The sequence below is a fragment of the Rattus norvegicus genome, chromosome 2, assembly GCF_021556685.1.
Source record: "Rattus norvegicus strain SHRSP/BbbUtx chromosome 2, alternate assembly SHRSP_T2T, whole genome shotgun sequence".
In the NCBI taxonomy this organism is placed as follows: Eukaryota; Metazoa; Chordata; class Mammalia; order Rodentia; family Muridae; genus Rattus; species Rattus norvegicus.
The window spans coordinates 185,794,432-185,811,035 of NC_141535.1; the positions used below are offsets into that span (position 1 = coordinate 185,794,432).

Genomic DNA, 16,604 nt, shown 5'->3' on the forward strand with positions numbered 1-16,604 from the left:
GGGGAAGTTAGATATCAGACAAGTATCTTTCCTTGGCCCATGACACAGCAGGCTGAAGCCTGAGAGGGACAATGCCTTTTGAGTGACCTTCATCATATCAGTAACCCTTTTCTGGAGCTAGATAGTCATTCCCCAGATGGAGTTCATGGTGCATATGCCACCTGTCCTAGTTTTCTTCCTGTTGCTGTGGTAAAGACCATGACCAGAAGAAACTTGGAGAGGAGAGGGTTCCTTTGGTGTACATGTGCTGATAACACTGCATCATAGAGGGAAGCCAAGGCAGGAACTCAGGCAGGAACTGGAGGAATGCTGCTTACTAGCCTGCTCTCTCCACTTTATACAACCCAGGGCCACCTACCCAGAAGTAGGGCCACTCACCCACAAGAGGCTGGGCCCTCCCACATCAATCACTGATCAAGAAAATGTCCTACAGACTGGCCTATGTGGCCATATAACAGAAGCAGCTCGATGACTGGCAATGCTTTCTTCCCAGGGGACTCTAACTTATATCAAGGTGACAAAACACTAGCCAGAATCCCACCCTTTTTTATGTAACTAACCCCTAGAGCAGGGCTATGGTAGCTCTGTAAGCTGTTAGGTCCCACGTCTGTGGGAGCTTCCCACAGGAAGCCCAGGGAGGTCACTGTCCGTGCTCTTCTCTCTTGTAGGCCCCTCTGGCCCAGCCCGAGTCCCCCACAGCCTCAGCTGGAGATGAACCCAGGTCCACTCCTGAGTCAGGGGAGTCGGACAAGGAGTCGGTTGGCAGCAGTTCTATCGGCAACGAGGGCAGCAGGCGGAAGGAGAAGTCAAAGCGCGACAGGGAGAAGGACAAGAAGAGAGCAGATTCCGTGGCTAACAAACTGGGCAGCTTTGGCAAAACCTTGGGCAGCAAGCTTAAGAAGAACATGGGGGGCCTGATGCATAGCAAGGGCCCCAAGCCTGGAGGGCTGGGGAGTGGGTTTGGAATAAGCAGTGGTACGGAGACATTAGAGAAGAAGAAGAAGAACAACGCATTGAAGAGCTGGAAGGGTGGCAAGGAGGAGGCAGCTGGCGATGGGCCTGTGTCTGAGAAGCCCACATCTGAGCCTGTCGGCAACGGAGGGAGCAAGTATAGCCAGGAGGTGATGCAAAGCCTGAGCATTCTGAGGATCGCCATGCAAGGGGAGGGCAAATACATTTTTGTCGGAACCCTGAAGATGGGCCACCGGCACCAGTATCAGGAGGAGATGATCCAGCGCTACCTTGCAGATGCTGAGGAGAGATTCCTGGCAGAGCAGAAGCAGAAGGAGGCTGAGAGGAAGATCATGAATGGAGGGTTAGTTAGTGGGCCTCCTCCAGCCAAAAAGCCAGAGCCGGACGGCGGGGAGGACCAGCCCAGTGACTCCCCAGCAGAGTCCAAGGCAACGGGCTTCTCTCCTGGTTACCCTGGGGGCTTTACTATTCCTCGACCTTCTGGGGGTGGAGTCCACTGCCAGGAACCTCGGAGGCAGTTGGCAGGGGGTCCATGTGTAGGGGGCCTTCCATCGTATGCCACCTTTCCCAGACAGTACCCTCCTGGGCGACCCTACTCCCACCAGGACAGCATCCCATCTCTGGAGCCAGGCAAAGATGGAGTTCACAGGGGTGCCTTGTTACCACCCCAGTTCCGTGTGGCTGACTCCTATAGCAATGGCTACAGAGAGCCACCAGAGCCAGATGGATGGGCTGGAGCTCCCCGGGGACTTCCCCCAACCCAGACCAAATGCAAACAACCGAACTGCAGCTTCTATGGACACCCTGAGACAAACAACTTCTGCTCTTGCTGTTACAGGGAAGAACTGAGGCGGAGGGAACGGGAACCTGGTGGGGAACTGCTGGCACACAGGTTCTGAATGGCTAGAACCTTAGTGGGGAAAGGGACTAAACAAAGAAAGTTAAGCTCAACTCTGGCTCATCAGGACCCAGCCCCTGTGTTGATGGGGCAAGTGCAGAAATGTGTGTGGGAGCTGGAGTGCTGGCAGGCTGGCGAGAGAGCAGGACAGGGCTAGCTACTCCGAGGGCAGTAGTGCTCCTCTGCACAGTTGACTTGAGACTGCAAGGCAGAAGAGGGAGGGAGGTTCTAGCTCAACCTCTTGGGTCCCAATCCCAGGACCCAAGGGGAAGTAGGGAAATACTAGGTGTGTGTGGGTGGGAGGTGGGTGGACACCTTCAGGGAGGACCCTGGGAAGAAAGTTCTCAATCGGTTAAGGAAAAAATAGACCAAAGTTCATTGACTTTAGAAGAAAAGCACATGGTAGTGTACTTGGGAGTATAGAGTGAGTCTGGTACTGAACAAGTTTGATTTTGGTTTGAATTAGGTAGATTTTAGGGTTGGATAAATTTTTCCTGAAGGATCAAGGCAGTAATGTGTGTGCTTGGCCTGGTCACACAGAAAGCATACTTTAAATCCTAGTGAATGGAAATAGGAAAGGGAGGACTTAAAGGAGGGCTCTTTCCTAGAGAGTTTTAGGTTCTAGATACTCATCTGCCATCCACTCTAGTTTTAGGGGAGACTGCCTGTTGCCCCATCCTTTCCGCATCCTTTTTAAGGACTGAGCTCAGCTAAGTTAAGATGTTGTGATTTTTTTTTTTGATATTTTATTTTAAAAGCAAGTTCCTTTTGGGAAAGAGAAAAGTGGTAAAAGCAGCCTTGTATGTGGGATTTTCTTCAGGTGAACGGGTGCAGAGTGATCTATTTTTTAACTCCTTAGCAATAACTACACGCGGACTTGAGTGCACCTGAGAAGGGACGGAGGAGCCAGGTGTTTGGCCAGACTGTTTGAAACAATACCAAAACCTCTATCGAGCACTGTCCTCTGCTGCTGTGTTTCCGTAGAGAGCAACCTATTTTATTGACTAATTTTTTTAAAGAAAAACTCGACTCTGACAAAATTTAAAAATTACTTACTCCCCTCCCCTATCTAAATGATTTTTTTCTCCTTCCTGTGTACTTCTGGAGAATGAACTTAACGTCCTGGCTTCTTTTGTTAAGCCATCGCTGACCTTAGTCTGTGGTTAGTTTATTAAAATAATAAAAAACACTTTGTAAGAAGAATTATTTTTGATATTAGGACTGGAGTTGAAGCATGGTATGGGGGCTAGGGGCCACTTATAAAAAGGTAGCTAGAGAAATATATTTTAGTGAACTGTAGCCACAGGCCACAGATTAGTTCCAGTGAGCTGATCTGGCTTTGGATTTCTCCCTTTTCCTGAGCCAGCCCTGTTCTCCAGAGAAGTAGGGGTGGACCCAATGGCGAGAGCTCCCTTGCAATTTGCACAAAGCACAAGTCTGGACAGTTTATGCTCTGACCAGAGCTGTTTCTAAGAGCTTTAAACCTGAAGACTATCCTGCGCCATTGCCCTTTCTCCTTATTTTTTTTCCTGGGGAAAAAAATCATCTATGCAATTCTATACACTTGTGGATGCGTGTGAAGAGGGTGTGAGTGTGCTGCCCGTGTCCAGACAGCTCCGGTTTCTCTGCTGAGGCATGCCGTCACCCACTAGTGGAATGTAGTCCCCAAATTTGATTTAAGTCACAAATGGCTCTATATGTGCATGTATACGTTTGTGTGTGTGTGTGTGTGTGTGTGTGTGTGTGTGTGTGTGTGTGTGTGTGTGAGAGAGAGAGAGGAGAAGGCTTTGGGACTCCCAGTCAGGAAGATAATCAGAGAGAGAGAGAGAGGGGGGGGGGGGGAGAGGGAGGAGAAGGCTTTGGGACTCCCAGTCAGGAAGATGATCACATAGCTTTCTTCGGTAACAAAGCTAGTCAAGACTTCTTTATGGAACTAGTAAGTTTAAGAAGTTGTCCCTCGCCCCCTCAAAAAGTTTGAAAGTCGCTTCCAGGTCTGCCAATCTGTTGATTTAATAATTTCCTGTCATCATTTTTAGACTATTTTTTTGTTTGTTTCTTTGCTGTGTAGCCCTGGCTTGCCAGCCTGGTACTTATTATATAGCCCAGGTTAGCCTCCAACTCATAGCAACCCTCCCGTTTCAGTCTTCTGAGTGCTGGTATCTAGGCGTGAGCCACCACACCCAGCTTTCTTCAGGCTGAAACCTAGTATGAGACAAGCATTTCTGGCAGGTGCTTACTTTAAAGGTCTACTAGGAAATTGAGGATTGGTTTGGTTTTGGCTTATTTTTTAGGTAGGCTCCTTCCTATAGCCCAGGCTGGCCTTAAATGTATGATCTTGCTTCAAATTTTCCAAGTGCTGGGATCACATCATGCCAGACATTTTTTTATTTCAGTATATAAACATTAAAAACCCAGATTGAACAAAACATCAAAATCTTAGGATATAACAGGAACCGTATTAAGGTGAAAGAGGGGAGAGCCCTTAATTGAACAAATATGAAGACAAATCCTGTCTATTTAAATTGTGATGTTTATAAAGGTGTTTTTACATTTTTTTCATTTTTTTTAAAATACTGCATCAAGATAGTATTTATCTTGGTTCGTGAGTTTTAAGCACTCCTGTTTTTCTCCCCATGAATGGTGGACTAACGCCTTGTGCCTTGTCATCATCACCTTAGACTTGTCCCAGTTTCCGAAGCTTGAATGACACAGGTGAAACCTTCACCATGAGCCCCCTCTTCTTGACTGCAGACACCTGTGTGCACTGCTCTCCCTGACTGCAGACACCTGTGTGCACTGGTGGCGTCCTCCTCCCACAGCATACATGGGGTGCCTGCCTAGGTGGGTGGGGGTGCAGATAGCCCAGCAGGGCTTTTCCTGGAGAATAAACCAGGGAATTCCATCTCCACTGGACTGCTGTGTTTGGACTTGATCTGTTATTAGATTGTACTAGATTGTACTTAACACTCCTGTTTCTAAAAACTGAGGACAAATGAAGAGACTCAGAAACCTTGTATCATGCTTGTTTTTATTTCTATGGTACCCAGTTTCAATTCTGCTTGCCTTTCCAAAGAAAAAATAAGAAAGTTCCAGGGAAAGGGAGGGTTCTAAGGTCGTGTGGGAAGTGGGTACTTAAAACTTTTTGTTAAATTAGTTTTCATTTGGAAGGTGACTATTAAGGCACCAAAAAAAAAATCCATTTTAAAGATGAGGGACTCTGAGACAGATTATTTTTTAGTAAGGGCTGGTGAGATTTTCATTGTTTTATGGGGATGAAGGAATGGGTTGAGTAGGGTGGAGCTAAGCAATGTCTGGGAAACAAAACAGTAAGCAAGCCCATGCCAGTACTGTGGTGGGGAGAAGGGAGGGTTTTGTGGGGAGCATTCAAGTGAGTAAAACCTCCCTTATTTAGGAGGGTCCTGTGTATGATGACGGGATGGGGGTGGGAAGGTGATAGACTCGTGGTGTATCCTTAGATGACATATGGCCTCATCTCTCAGGCTTACATTTAAGTGCAATTACTCTTTACTCCAGGGCATCTGGGGTCCCACTAAAGTTTTAATGGAGAGAGATCTTCAGGGTTCTTATTTTTCTCCTTTACGCTTAACATAATTACACTCTCTCCACCCTACACTCTGTACCATGCCATCCCCAACTTACAGCAACTACACCAGAGGACTGACCTCCAAATCCCTTAACTAAGGCTGGCTTAATTGAGAATTGAAAGAGATTTTCCTCATACTGTGTTTTGTAAATGATATAAATTATATCTTTTATTTAGTTTTTAAGATGTAATTTCTAAGAGTGAGGGATGGTGTTAAGCTCCATGCTGTGCCTTAAAATAAAAGTACCCTCCCTCACCATAGGTTTCCAAAGTGCACAGACCAATAAAGCAGAAATTACCATGACTTTATATTGTACAGTCGGGAGGTAACCCTGAGCCCAAGTTCTCTGAGATGTGGCCCTTGCCGTTCTTCCTTTCACTCACATGTCCAAGGTTCAGGACACTTTATTTTTCTTTCAATAAAGGAGCATTTGGGTGATGGATGTCTGAGTTATCAGACACTTCTGACTGAAGTGTGTTCTCTTTTTCAAAGAGGCAGTACCCAGCCACATAACCATAGGCAAGAGGACAGAATTAGAAGCCATTTTCTGGTCTGGAAACATACCCTGGATTGTTAATATTTTCTTCTTTTCATCTCTGTCAATGCAGGCTCAATGAGTCATACAGGCACTCTTGAGCATTTTGCAGATACCCAGTCACAAGTTGTATATTGCCTTTTGTGCTTAAGCTGTTTAACAAAACACTATCATGTTCACTATCAGGTAGAATTCCTATGCCCCTCCTTCCCATGGCTTATGTGGGTTGGGGGTAGCAGAAGTGATGGAAGCTGTCTAAGGAGTGGGGTGGGAAGGACCTTGGCCTCTTTCTGTGTTTATAACTGGATCTGTGATTCATCCTGTGAGTCACTCAGCTCCACCTTCCTCCTCCAGCTACCCCTCCCAGCAGCCCTTGCTCCTGGCACAAACCTGTAACCAGAGCGGGGGTCTGAAAATGGAAACATTTGATATAGCTCCTTGCCTCCCTGTCCCCTTCCCATGCAGTGGACATCTGGGTTCGTGCGGCAGCTGGTGAGTCTTCCTGTTACCTAGTTCTCAGCTGCAGCCCCTGGTTAGGTGATGATCAAACCACTTACCTCCGTTCTGACCATTCCCTCTATATTCTCCGTTCCCACACCTCAAGACACTAAAGAACAGAAGGAGGCTCTTAGAAGAAAAGTAGTGGGGAGAAGAAAAGTACTAATTTCCTTACATACTTTATTCCAGAAGACACTGAGGTGTGTGGTGGGGTGGTGGTGGTCAGCAGCCTTTAGGACTTCTACAATCAGGCTTCTAGGCCTGCTTGCTAGCAAGTACATACCTGTTTGTTCCAGACTCTGCTCATGCTAGCTTCACTATTTCCACAGTTGCAGCCAACAAAGGGAACTTTGGAAGCTGAGGCTGGAAGGATGTGTGCTGTGGGGAAGGGGGTGTTGTTGAATGTCATGGCGCCCACCTAAGGACTGCTGCCTCTGTACAGACTCAAAAACAATAAAACAGCAGCTCATTAACACCTATTTGTATTTCATTTCCTGTCTTCACCCTGTCCTCAACTGCCCTCCCTAGCATCTCTTCTGTGCCTCCTAGTCCTCTACAGCCCCATCTTTGCCTTTTGAATTCAGCAGGGAAGGAGGGGGAGATGTGATCCTGGAACTGAAAAGAGGTTTCCAGTCCTTAACTTTCAAAATCCAGAACATGAATCATTCATTAGAAGATCTGGTGACTGGATTGGAGGGACGGAGTCATGTACCTGGGGCAGGGCTTTCCAGTGGAATAGGTAGCAGCGGGAGTGGGGAGGTGCGCTTGCCCGGCGCAAAGACTGGTTTAGATCACGAACTTTTCCTGGGTTTTCTAGCCCCCGCTCCACTGCCGAGATCTGCAGATCAAAATACCTATGCTATGTCTGCATCCCAGACACACCAACTTCCGCCCACTCCATTCTGCCCCTCGGCCTGTCAAGCTCTCTGAAAAAGGGTACAAGGTTCAGTTCTCACTTATGTCCTTTTCTCAATCTGTTAGTCAGAGGAGGCTGAAAATCAAAACAAAATCACAAAACCCATAAATAAACGAGACAAAAATAACTTGTTTCCTAGTATATTTCTCATCGAGAGTATAGAGAGCTAGGCCAAAATGTTTTCATTTAATTACATTTAATTACATTACTGCTCCCCTCTAATATTCACGGACAGAAAGGGACTAGAATGTGGGTTTGGGTTAAGGGAATCAGAGTATTCCCCAATTCCCCCATTCCTCCGATCTTTCTTAAGCTCCTCCATTTTCTTTCTACTTTAAAAAAAAAAAAAAAAAAGTGCGTGTTCTCCTTTAAGGGGCTGGGCATCTTGCCTGTTCTCTTTTAGAGTCACCGAAGTTTCCAAAGAGCCTCCCCTGTCTGGGCAGGACACACCTTTCAAATAAGACCCCCCCACACCCCACCCCCGGAAACTGTGCTCCTGGTATCCCAAGTGCCGCTACCCTTGTGTCCTCCCCAGCCTTTCTCCCCAGCTCTAGGATTTAGACTCTCCCCAGAGAGAGCGAGCATCTTTGAAGACTCCTACCCTTAGCTGCTCCAGTCCCGGATGGAGCCAGGGAAATGTGGTGGGGGGGTCGGGGCCAGAGTTTCAACATTGCCCCCCAGAAGGAGGAGCCAGAGCTGGGGGTAAGGAGAAGGAGTGGGAGGTTGGCTAGCAAGAGGGTGTGAATGGGATGCTGTGAAAAATAAGCGGGAAGGAAAGGATCCAGAGGAGGAGAGTGTATCTGTTTTATCAACTGTCATGGAGCTGGTCTGCCTTTTCAGTCTCGAGTTGTCTCATTATCCATTAACCAGCCCCTCCTTGTCTGCCAGCCGCAGTCAGTGATCTCAGTTTCCCAGAGAGAGAGAGAGGGAGAGAGGGAGAGAGGGAGAGAGGGAGAGAGGGAGAGAGGGAGAGAGAGAGAGAGAGAGAGAGAGAGAGAGAGAGAGAGAGAGAGAGAGAGAGAGAGAGAGAGAGAGAGAGAGAGAGAGAGAGAGAGAGAACACAATGCAGGTCCCCAAACGCAGCTACTGAAGAACTGCCCGATTCTGAGGTTGGGAGGTCCTAGATTAACTCTCTCCCTGCTCAGTTCTCTGGACCGAAGTCTGACCCAGGGAACAGGATGCCGGAGCCTAGCAGTCATCAACTAGGCAGCTGCCTGGCCTCTGGTTGCCTCCCAGGTAATAATCTGACTTCTCTAGATTTCCTTAAGTCTTCCCACCCCATCCTCTTTTTGTTTTCACCAAAGATCGCTCCTCATTCCTTTCCTCAAAGTGTTTCTGAGACTCATTCTCCTGCCTCACAAGGCCTGGCCATTGTTCCTTCTGCTTTCTCACCCTGGTTACTTTTCCTATTAACCATCCCTTTGGATGACCAGTGAATGTATATGTGCCATGTTCTATGCAGAGTTTTTAGAGGTTAAAAAAAAAGTCTATTCTTTTCCTTCAGGTTTACATTCTAGAAAGATGGAGACGAGTAGCTATGTAGAATTGTGGCAGCATTGGGAACAGAACTTTGCTTCTCTTTCTCCCCTTTAGGGGAGCATATCCTAGCATGGGCACCAGGACGGAGGAAAGGGCCAGGACTAGAACTGCCTGGAACTCTGATCTGCACTAACTTTAGGGTGACCTTCCAGCCTTGTGGATGGCAGCGAAATCAGGTGAGGTAGCTAGTGTAATAGAAAATACCGAAGCTGGGCATGGTGTTCCCAGCAGTTGGGAGGTTGAGATGGGAAGACCAGGAGAGTTCCAGGCTAGACTAGGTTACATAGCAATGCTCTGTTTATCTTGAATGTATCGGTAACAGTAGAATTATTTCTAAGGAAGCTGCCTTTTACAGGGGAGGGGAAGAGGGATCGAGGCAGGACAAGGATGGATGTCAGATGTCTGTCTTGTGATTCCTTTAGGATACTCCACTGAGTAGTGAATATGATTTTGCCCTGATCAACATTGGGCGATTAGAGGCTGGTAAGTCTGAGGGTTTGGTAAGAGGAGCATTTGAGCCCCCACCTTCTGTTTTCAGAAGACTGAGGGGTGGGGAAGGATGGAGTGGAGGAAATGCTTCCAGGAGGATCCCACACTTAATCCTAACTCTTGACTTCAGTGAGTGGCTTGTCCAGAGTGCAGCTTCTCCGTCCGGGGTCTCAGCTTAAGTTCATTCCGGAAGAGGTTCTGATTCACGGCAGAGACTTCCGGCTGCTTAGAATTGGTTTTGAGGCTGGAGGGCTGGCACCTCAGGCCTTCCAGGTAAGAACTTTACTTAGAAAAACCCTTCTCACCTTGACACCTCAGGGCTCCCTCAATGCTCCAGGGTCTCTCACCATTTCTCACTCCATTCAAGGAGAAGAGTGACAGTCTCATCAGGGGGAGGGGCCTGAACTTTAGTCTGATTGTCAGTTATGAGCAGCAGTAACTATGGGAGAGTTGGGTAATATTCCTAACTAATTCCCATCTTAATAGTCAATGAGTCTGTGGTTTTAGATTTGTTCTTCTGACCACAGCACCTACCGTTTGTAGAGGTCCCCTTCTCTAGCATTTGTTTTAGCTGCTCTTTGATATTGGTGATAAAGGCAGTAAGTAGAGAAACACATGCTCTGTTTCAGTCTTTGTACATCTTCGGTTTGAGGCTAAAGGATAGGATATACTCCCTTCCCCAGGTAACCATGGCCATCATTCAAGCCAGAGCTCAGAGCAGTCAAGTCCAGCAGTACAGAGGAATAACCCTGAGCAAAGCTGGTAAGCAACAGCGCTTTAGGAGATGGGAAGTGAGTCTGACATGGGAGGGGCTAGTTGGACAAAATATTTCTTCTTCCTTTGTTTCTCACTCTTTCTCAAGGCAAGGTTTCTGGCTCCAGAAAGCCACCCATTCCTCTCTTGGAGACTTTAGAAGACTGGGAAACAGAACGAAAGAAGCAAGGGGCCAGAGGCTGGAGGGTTAGCATGGTCAATGAGAGGTTCGATGTTGCTACCAGGTGATGACTCTGCTCAAGCTGCCCTGACTCCTGCTGCCCTCCTAGTCTTCCCAGAGTTCCTTGATCCTCCAAAGCCAGCACTTCCCATAAGCTCTGGCCTCTGTTACTCCTGGTTTCAAAACCTGAGATCCCTTGGAATGCTCTTTCCAAAGTAACTTCCTTGTTATAACAAAGTTGTGACTTCGCTCTTCACTTTGCAGTCTCTCAGGTTACTTCTGGGTCCCTAATCGAATTCTGGACAGTGAGGTCAGAAGAGCATTTGCACATTTCCATCAGGGCCGTGGACCGGTCAGTCTGAAACTAGAGGGTCAGGGGACAAGGGATGGGAGGGCTTGCTGTGAGGTCATTGTAGGGGCAAAGGTAGCTTAAATGTAGTTCTTTCACAATGACCCTCTTCTCACCCATCTGAAGCGCCTGTCCTGGCACCACCCGGGAGGCAGTGACCTTCTCCGATGTGCAGGGTTCTATATAGCCAGTGACCCGAACAAAGAAGACATCAGGTGAGGGTCTTGATGAGACCCAAGGGCTAGGTATTCTGAGGAGACCCCTTCCCCTCATTCCTGACTTCTTTTCTTCCCTCCAGAGCAGTGGAGTTAATGCTACAGGCTGGGCACTCTGATGTTGTCTTGGTAGACACCATGGATGAGATGCCTAGTCTTGCTGATGTCCAACTTGCCCACTTGAAACTGAGGGCCCTTTGCCTGCCTGGTGAGAATAACCTTGGAGCCCTTAACCCCAACCTGGTTTACTCTTTTGTACATTGTAGATCCTTTAGCCCAGTGAGTTTTCATTTTTCTATCCCATCCTCATTGCCTACAGACCTACTAATGACCTGTTTCCCACACTGTGTTTTGCTTTTATTTTTTGAAGTAGACTATGTAGTGACCTGGAGCTCACTGTGCAGACCACGCTCACCTCAAATTCTCAGATCCACCTGGCTCCCTCTTGTCTGGGATTAAAGGCGTGAACTACCACACCCTGTTCTGCAACTTTAAAAATAAAACTTTATTGGCTGAATATCGGTGTGGGGCACATACCTATAATCACAGCATTTGGGTAGTAAAACCAAGAGGAGTGCCATAATGAGTTTAGGGCCAGGCTGGGCTATGTACAAGACCTTGTCTCAAAACAAAATGAAAGTAAAAAGCTTTATGAAATTCACTTTACCCATCTTGGGTGTACCATGCATTTTATTTACAATATTGTATACTCATAAAGGCCTTTTTTAAATGTTCAGGATCAAACCCAAGGCCTTCATTCATAATTCACATTCAGTCTTAGGAAAGTGCTAGACTTTTTCTTTTTTTAAGTTAAGTAGATGGGATTTTGTTTGTTTGGGTTTGTTGCTGTTTGGAAATTGTTTGTTTGTTTGTTTGTTTGTTTGTTTTCTCAAAATGGGACTTCTCTGTGTAGCCCTGGCTGTCATGGAACTTACTACATACACCAGGCTGGCCTTGAACTCAGAGATATGTCTGCCTCTGAGTGCTGTGATTAAAAGCACACAGCAGGGGTTGGGGATTTAGCTCAGTGGTAGAGCGCTTGCCTAGCAAGCGCAAGGCCCTGGGTTCAGTCCCCAGCCCCCCCAAAAAAAAGAAAAAAAAAAAAAGCACACAGCACACACATCTTAACCAGACTTCTTAACCCGTCTGAGTAGCAAGTCCTTACTACTATATGGATTCTTCTCTTTCCCACTCTTCATCCTCCCCCCCCACCTCCAGTTTCAGCCCCTATCACTAGACAGGAAAGAAAGAATAGAGGGGAGAGGGGAGAGAGGGGAGGGGAGGTGGGAGGGAGAGGGAGAGAGAAGAGAGAGGATCGCAGAATCTATTTTCTTTCCTTTTGTTTCTTCTTTGAGCACAACTGCAACCAACCTCTAGAGGCTCTAACATTTATACCCTCTGAAAGGTTCCCAGAATTCCAGACATCACACAATCACAGAAACTGTCTGCAGCTGGCAGAACTGTGCCTCTGCTAGAGCATGAGATAAATCAGAGTCAGCTGCTGCTGACAAGTCTGAAGCAGCCCCACACCTTGGATTAAAAAGAAAAGTTCTATATTTGTGTTTTTAAAGAAACCAAAATTCCCAAATTGTCACTACACATCTGGGTACAAACCTAGATCCTGGGTTCTGATCTCGTTTTTCTTGCTCCCTCTGTGCTAGACTCATCTGTAGCTGAAGATAAATGGCTCTCAGCCTTGGAAGGAACACGGTGGTTGGACTATGTCAGGTATGCCCAGCCTTCTAATCACAGTTAATAATCCGACTTCCCCAACCTTCTCGTGACTTATGCTTCCCAATGGCCTTCCATAAATCCACCGTTTCCCAAGACTGTGACTACTGCTGCCTAGCAGGAGGGACAGGTACTGGGAATTTAACCCTCTTCCGACACAGTATTCCCTTGCTCACATGCCCTTCCAGGTCTTGTCTTCGAAAGGCCAGCGACATCTCAGTACTAGTGACGTCCCGGGTCCGTTCTGTAGTGCTTCAAGGTGAGGTCCTTAGGTCAGCTCCTTCCGTGCCTTATCTTTTTTCCTTCCTGTGATTGGGTACTGTGGAAGGGGGCTCTTCCTTGTGCCCCTTTAATATTAGCATTCCTGTTAGTCGGAAGCACCTGGAGTGCCAGCTCATCCTTCAGAGCTACTCCGTCCCCTACTTAACAGTTGTCCTTTATTCTAAATTAACAATGTCTTTAGTCCTCCCCCCTTTCATTAGTGGATAAGAACTGGGTGGGAAGGGCACTGGGCATGATGGTTTGGGAAGTATGGCTCTGCTTTCTCTGATGTTGAGTGTTTCTAGAAGGTGAAGTCTATCAAGTAAATCATTTGAGCTTTGTTTTCTCTTCATTGTGCCCTCTCACTCCTGCCTCCCCCCCCATTTTCTTTTATGTGCCCCTCCCACCTCTTCCTGTGTTTCCTCATCTCATTCCCTCCTGCCCTAGTTTCTTGGACCCCCTTCTTTGTTCCTTTGTCACCCAGAGCGTGGTGATCGTGATTTCAATGGCCTCCTCTCTTCACTCGTCCAGCTGCTTTTGGCCCCGGAAGCCCGGACATTGTTTGGTTTCCAGTCACTAGTGCAACGAGAGTGGGTGGCAGCTGGACACCCTTTCCTGACCAGGCTTGGGGAAACTGGGGCCAGTGAGGAGGTGAGGACACTTTAGGGTCTCTTTGTCTTGAGTGGGGTCATTACTAAAGGAAGAGGGTAAGAAAATGATATAATCTAACCTCTGGACTCGAACTCCGTGTGAATGGGCTGAGTGGACACTCAGGTGAGTCAGCCTTGAACCCCTACTACTCTGAATTCCTGTTTTAATCCCTGACTTCTTTAGTGTCCTGTTCCGACTGTGTTCTCTTCGCAGGCTCCGGTGCTCCCTCTCTTCCTTGACTGTGCCTGGCAGCTTCTCCAGCAGTTTCCAGCTGAATTTGAATTCTCCGAGTTTTTCCTTCTTGCTCTTCACGACAGCATCAGGGTTCCGGACACCCTCACCTTTCTGAGAAACACTCCCTGGGAGCGCGGGAAGAAGAGTGGACAGGTCAGTGACCTCTTTTAATTTTTTTCTTTTGAGCATTTCAAACTTTAGGAATTTGGTCTTTTTTTTTTTTTCCGGAGCTGGGGACCGAACCCAGGGCCTTGCGCTTCCTAGGCAAGCGCTCTACCACTGAGCTAAATCCCCAACCCCGGAATTTGGTCTTGATTTAGGAAAACTGAGGTTTGTGGAAGGGCTGGGGGAGCTCACTCTCAGGATCAGATTTTTATTTTGTATGTGATGCCAGAAACAGAGGAGGTAAGAGGTTTAAAATTTGTTCCAGATATGGGACAGGGACACACACTGGTTTAACCATTCTTGTTTAAATATCTGTGTGTGTGCATGTCCTAGTAGTCTCGTGGAGGTCAGAGGTCAGCCACAGGTGTCGGTCCTCACCTTTCACCTATTGAGACAGTCACTGTTGCTTGTCTGCTGCACACTCCAGGCTGGCTGGTCCAAGAGCTTCTCAGGGGCTTCTCCTGTCTCTGCCCCCATCGTCCTGTAGCAGCACTGCAATGGCAGACCCTGAGCTGTGTGTCTGTCTGGCTTTGTGTAGGTTCTGGGAATTCAGACTCAGGTCCTCACCCTCACAAGGCAAGCACTTTTATCCACCAAACCAATCCTGAACTCAAATCACTCGTTTCTTTGCTTCCTGTTTAGTTCAACTCATATACACAAGTTTACACCCCCGAGTACTCCCAGCCCCTAGCTGGAAGCCCGGCTAATTTACATCTGTCCGTCTGGGACTGGGATTTACGCTACAGCAAGGAACAGATATCACAGTTCCTTAATCCTGGCTACGATCCGGAACATTGCCCAGACAGCGGGCTCCCTAGACAGCAGGTAAGGTATCTACACTTCAACTTCCTTGACTCTCTCAGGTTCCCGGTCACTACTAGATGAGAATGATAGGATATCCGAGCCCCTCAGAGAAAGATACCACTATCTTTAATTGCTGTCACTTGCAGCCTGCCTTCAGAAGACATGCTCTAGAACAGGAGAGCGTTCTTTGGGTCTTCATCTGTTTGTCTTCTTGGTTCATGTCCATATGTCATGTTTCTCTAAAATCAACCTAATGGGCCCAACTCTCGAAAGCCTGATGAGCAGGGAGGTCAGACGAGAGGGCTGCAGTCTGGCACTGGCACAGTGAGTCCAGCAGCCAGGTACCCCTTCCCACTTCAGAGAGAGGTTGTTCTCTAGTTGTCTGTTGGCTTCTTCTTTTTTAGCCAAGCCTCATGGTTCCTGGATCCCCCAGTTCTATGTGGCTGTTCTCCAGAGGGGCCCTGACCCCCCTGAATCAGCTCTGTCCTTGGCAAGACAGCACTTCCTTGCTGACAGTCTCTTCTCATTGGCTCCCTCGACCGGCTAGATCCTCTGAAAGCCTAGCTGACCAGGAATGGGGGCTCCCCTCACATTGGGGAGCCTGCCCTTTACCTCCTGGGCTACTGCTGCCTGGATATTTGGGACCACAGATCAGGTTCTGGAAACGCTGTTACCTGAGGGGAAGGCCGGAGGTCCAGGTGAGAAGGGAAGACAGATTGGATGGGGGAGAAAGAGCTGAGAAGGCAAAGGGCTGGAGTAATTGGGGAGTAGTATTCCATTTATCAAATCGGGTCCACTTGGGATGGCAGGCGGTGGGAACTGCCTGTGACTTTGGAGCACGTAGAATCTAGAGCACTATTAGAAGGGGAAAGAACATTTAAGACTTTAAAGTACCAAGGATCTTACTAGAAAACTAGCCAGGGAGTTGTGGGACACACCTTTAATCCTAGCTCTCAAGAGGCAGGAGCAACTGGGTCTCTGAGTTTGAGACCAGCCTGGTCTACAGAGTTAGTTCTAGGATAGCCAGGGCTACACAGAGAAACCCCAGTCTTGAAAATAAAAACAGACAAACCTGAGAAAAAAAGAAAAAGAAAAAAGAAAAAGGAACTAGACCTGTGACAATCTCTCTTTGCACCTTCCTTTGCCTCTCCCCAGATAGGCTCTTCAGCTCTCACAATCTCTGGCCTTCAAGATGAGCTGTCTCATCTTCAGGAACTATTAAGAAAATGGACACCAAGAATATCTCCGGAGGACCACAGCAAGAAAAGAGATCCAAATACTATCCTTTCTCAGATCTGCTGAAACTGCTAGCCATCTCAAAGGCAGGGCAGAGGGCGGGGGTTTGTTTCTGCTGATGTTTATGTCTGACCTTGGTGCTTCGGGTTTGGTATTCCAGTCTGTAAAGCTCACTTAGTAGGCCAGTTTCTGTAGATGGTGCTACCAACCTCCAGCTCTCCTGTCTCGTTTGGTTCCTGGAGCTATTTTTGTTTCTTGTGATTTGAAAAATAAGAAACAAAACCAATTCAGAATGATTGCCTTTTTTCGAGGCAATTCTGTGCCATTTGGATGGTTGTCAAAAGTATGATATCAGAGACCCTTTTCATCAGCCCCAGCAAGGTGTCCTAGAGACCTCATTCTCAACCCCTCAACACTACATTGAAATCTTTTCTTAGTCTTCTGTGGGAATGAGGTGAATAAGGGAGACACCTCCTCCTCCCACTGTATATTTTTGTAGCAGCATTTCTATTTAAGGAGTTCATTAAAGCACAGTATTTCTACACATTGCTGGTATTTTCTTGTATTGAATG

The 16,604-nt window shown here is 47.4% G+C and overlaps 2 protein-coding genes across 43 annotated transcripts in view; both read left to right on the forward strand.

Moving 5' to 3' along the window:
* Otud7b (OTU deubiquitinase 7B) overlaps window positions 1–6,987 on the forward strand; it is a 60,422-nt gene extending 53,435 nt beyond the window's left edge. For 9 of the 11 annotated variants that reach the window (XM_087624237.1, XM_087624224.1, XM_087624241.1 and 6 more), the window contains one exon: window positions 669–6,983. In XM_087624237.1, coding sequence (XP_087480363.1) covers window positions 669–1,871 — 1,203 coding nt within the window. In that variant the 3' untranslated portion in view covers window positions 1,872–6,983. 11 annotated transcript variants of the gene reach the window in all.
* On the forward strand, window positions 6,386–16,576 carry Mtmr11 (myotubularin related protein 11). Of its 32 annotated transcripts, none has more exons than XR_015669029.1 (18): window positions 6,386–6,502; window positions 7,960–8,126; window positions 8,570–8,660; window positions 9,018–9,139; window positions 9,386–9,446; window positions 9,583–9,725; window positions 10,136–10,214; window positions 10,315–10,450; window positions 10,651–10,738; window positions 10,862–10,950; window positions 11,034–11,158; window positions 12,612–12,678; window positions 12,870–12,940; window positions 13,390–13,593; window positions 13,807–13,980; window positions 14,635–14,817; window positions 15,201–15,494; window positions 15,952–16,576. XR_015669029.1 is itself a non-coding variant. In XM_087634463.1 (18 exons), the coding sequence occupies exons 2-18, from the start codon at window positions 8,061–8,063 to the stop codon at window positions 16,096–16,098; spliced, it is 2,103 nt and encodes a 700-aa protein (XP_087490589.1). In that variant the 5' UTR covers window positions 6,386–6,502; window positions 7,960–8,060; the 3' UTR covers window positions 16,099–16,576. The 32 variants fall into 32 exon arrangements, 17 of the variants coding, with proteins under 17 accessions (XP_087490589.1, XP_087490594.1, XP_087490610.1 ...); XR_015668998.1 differs by having other exon boundaries at window positions 13,474–13,593; XM_087634463.1 differs by having other exon boundaries at window positions 13,427–13,593.
* The last annotated feature ends 28 nt before the right edge of the window (window positions 16,577–16,604 follow it).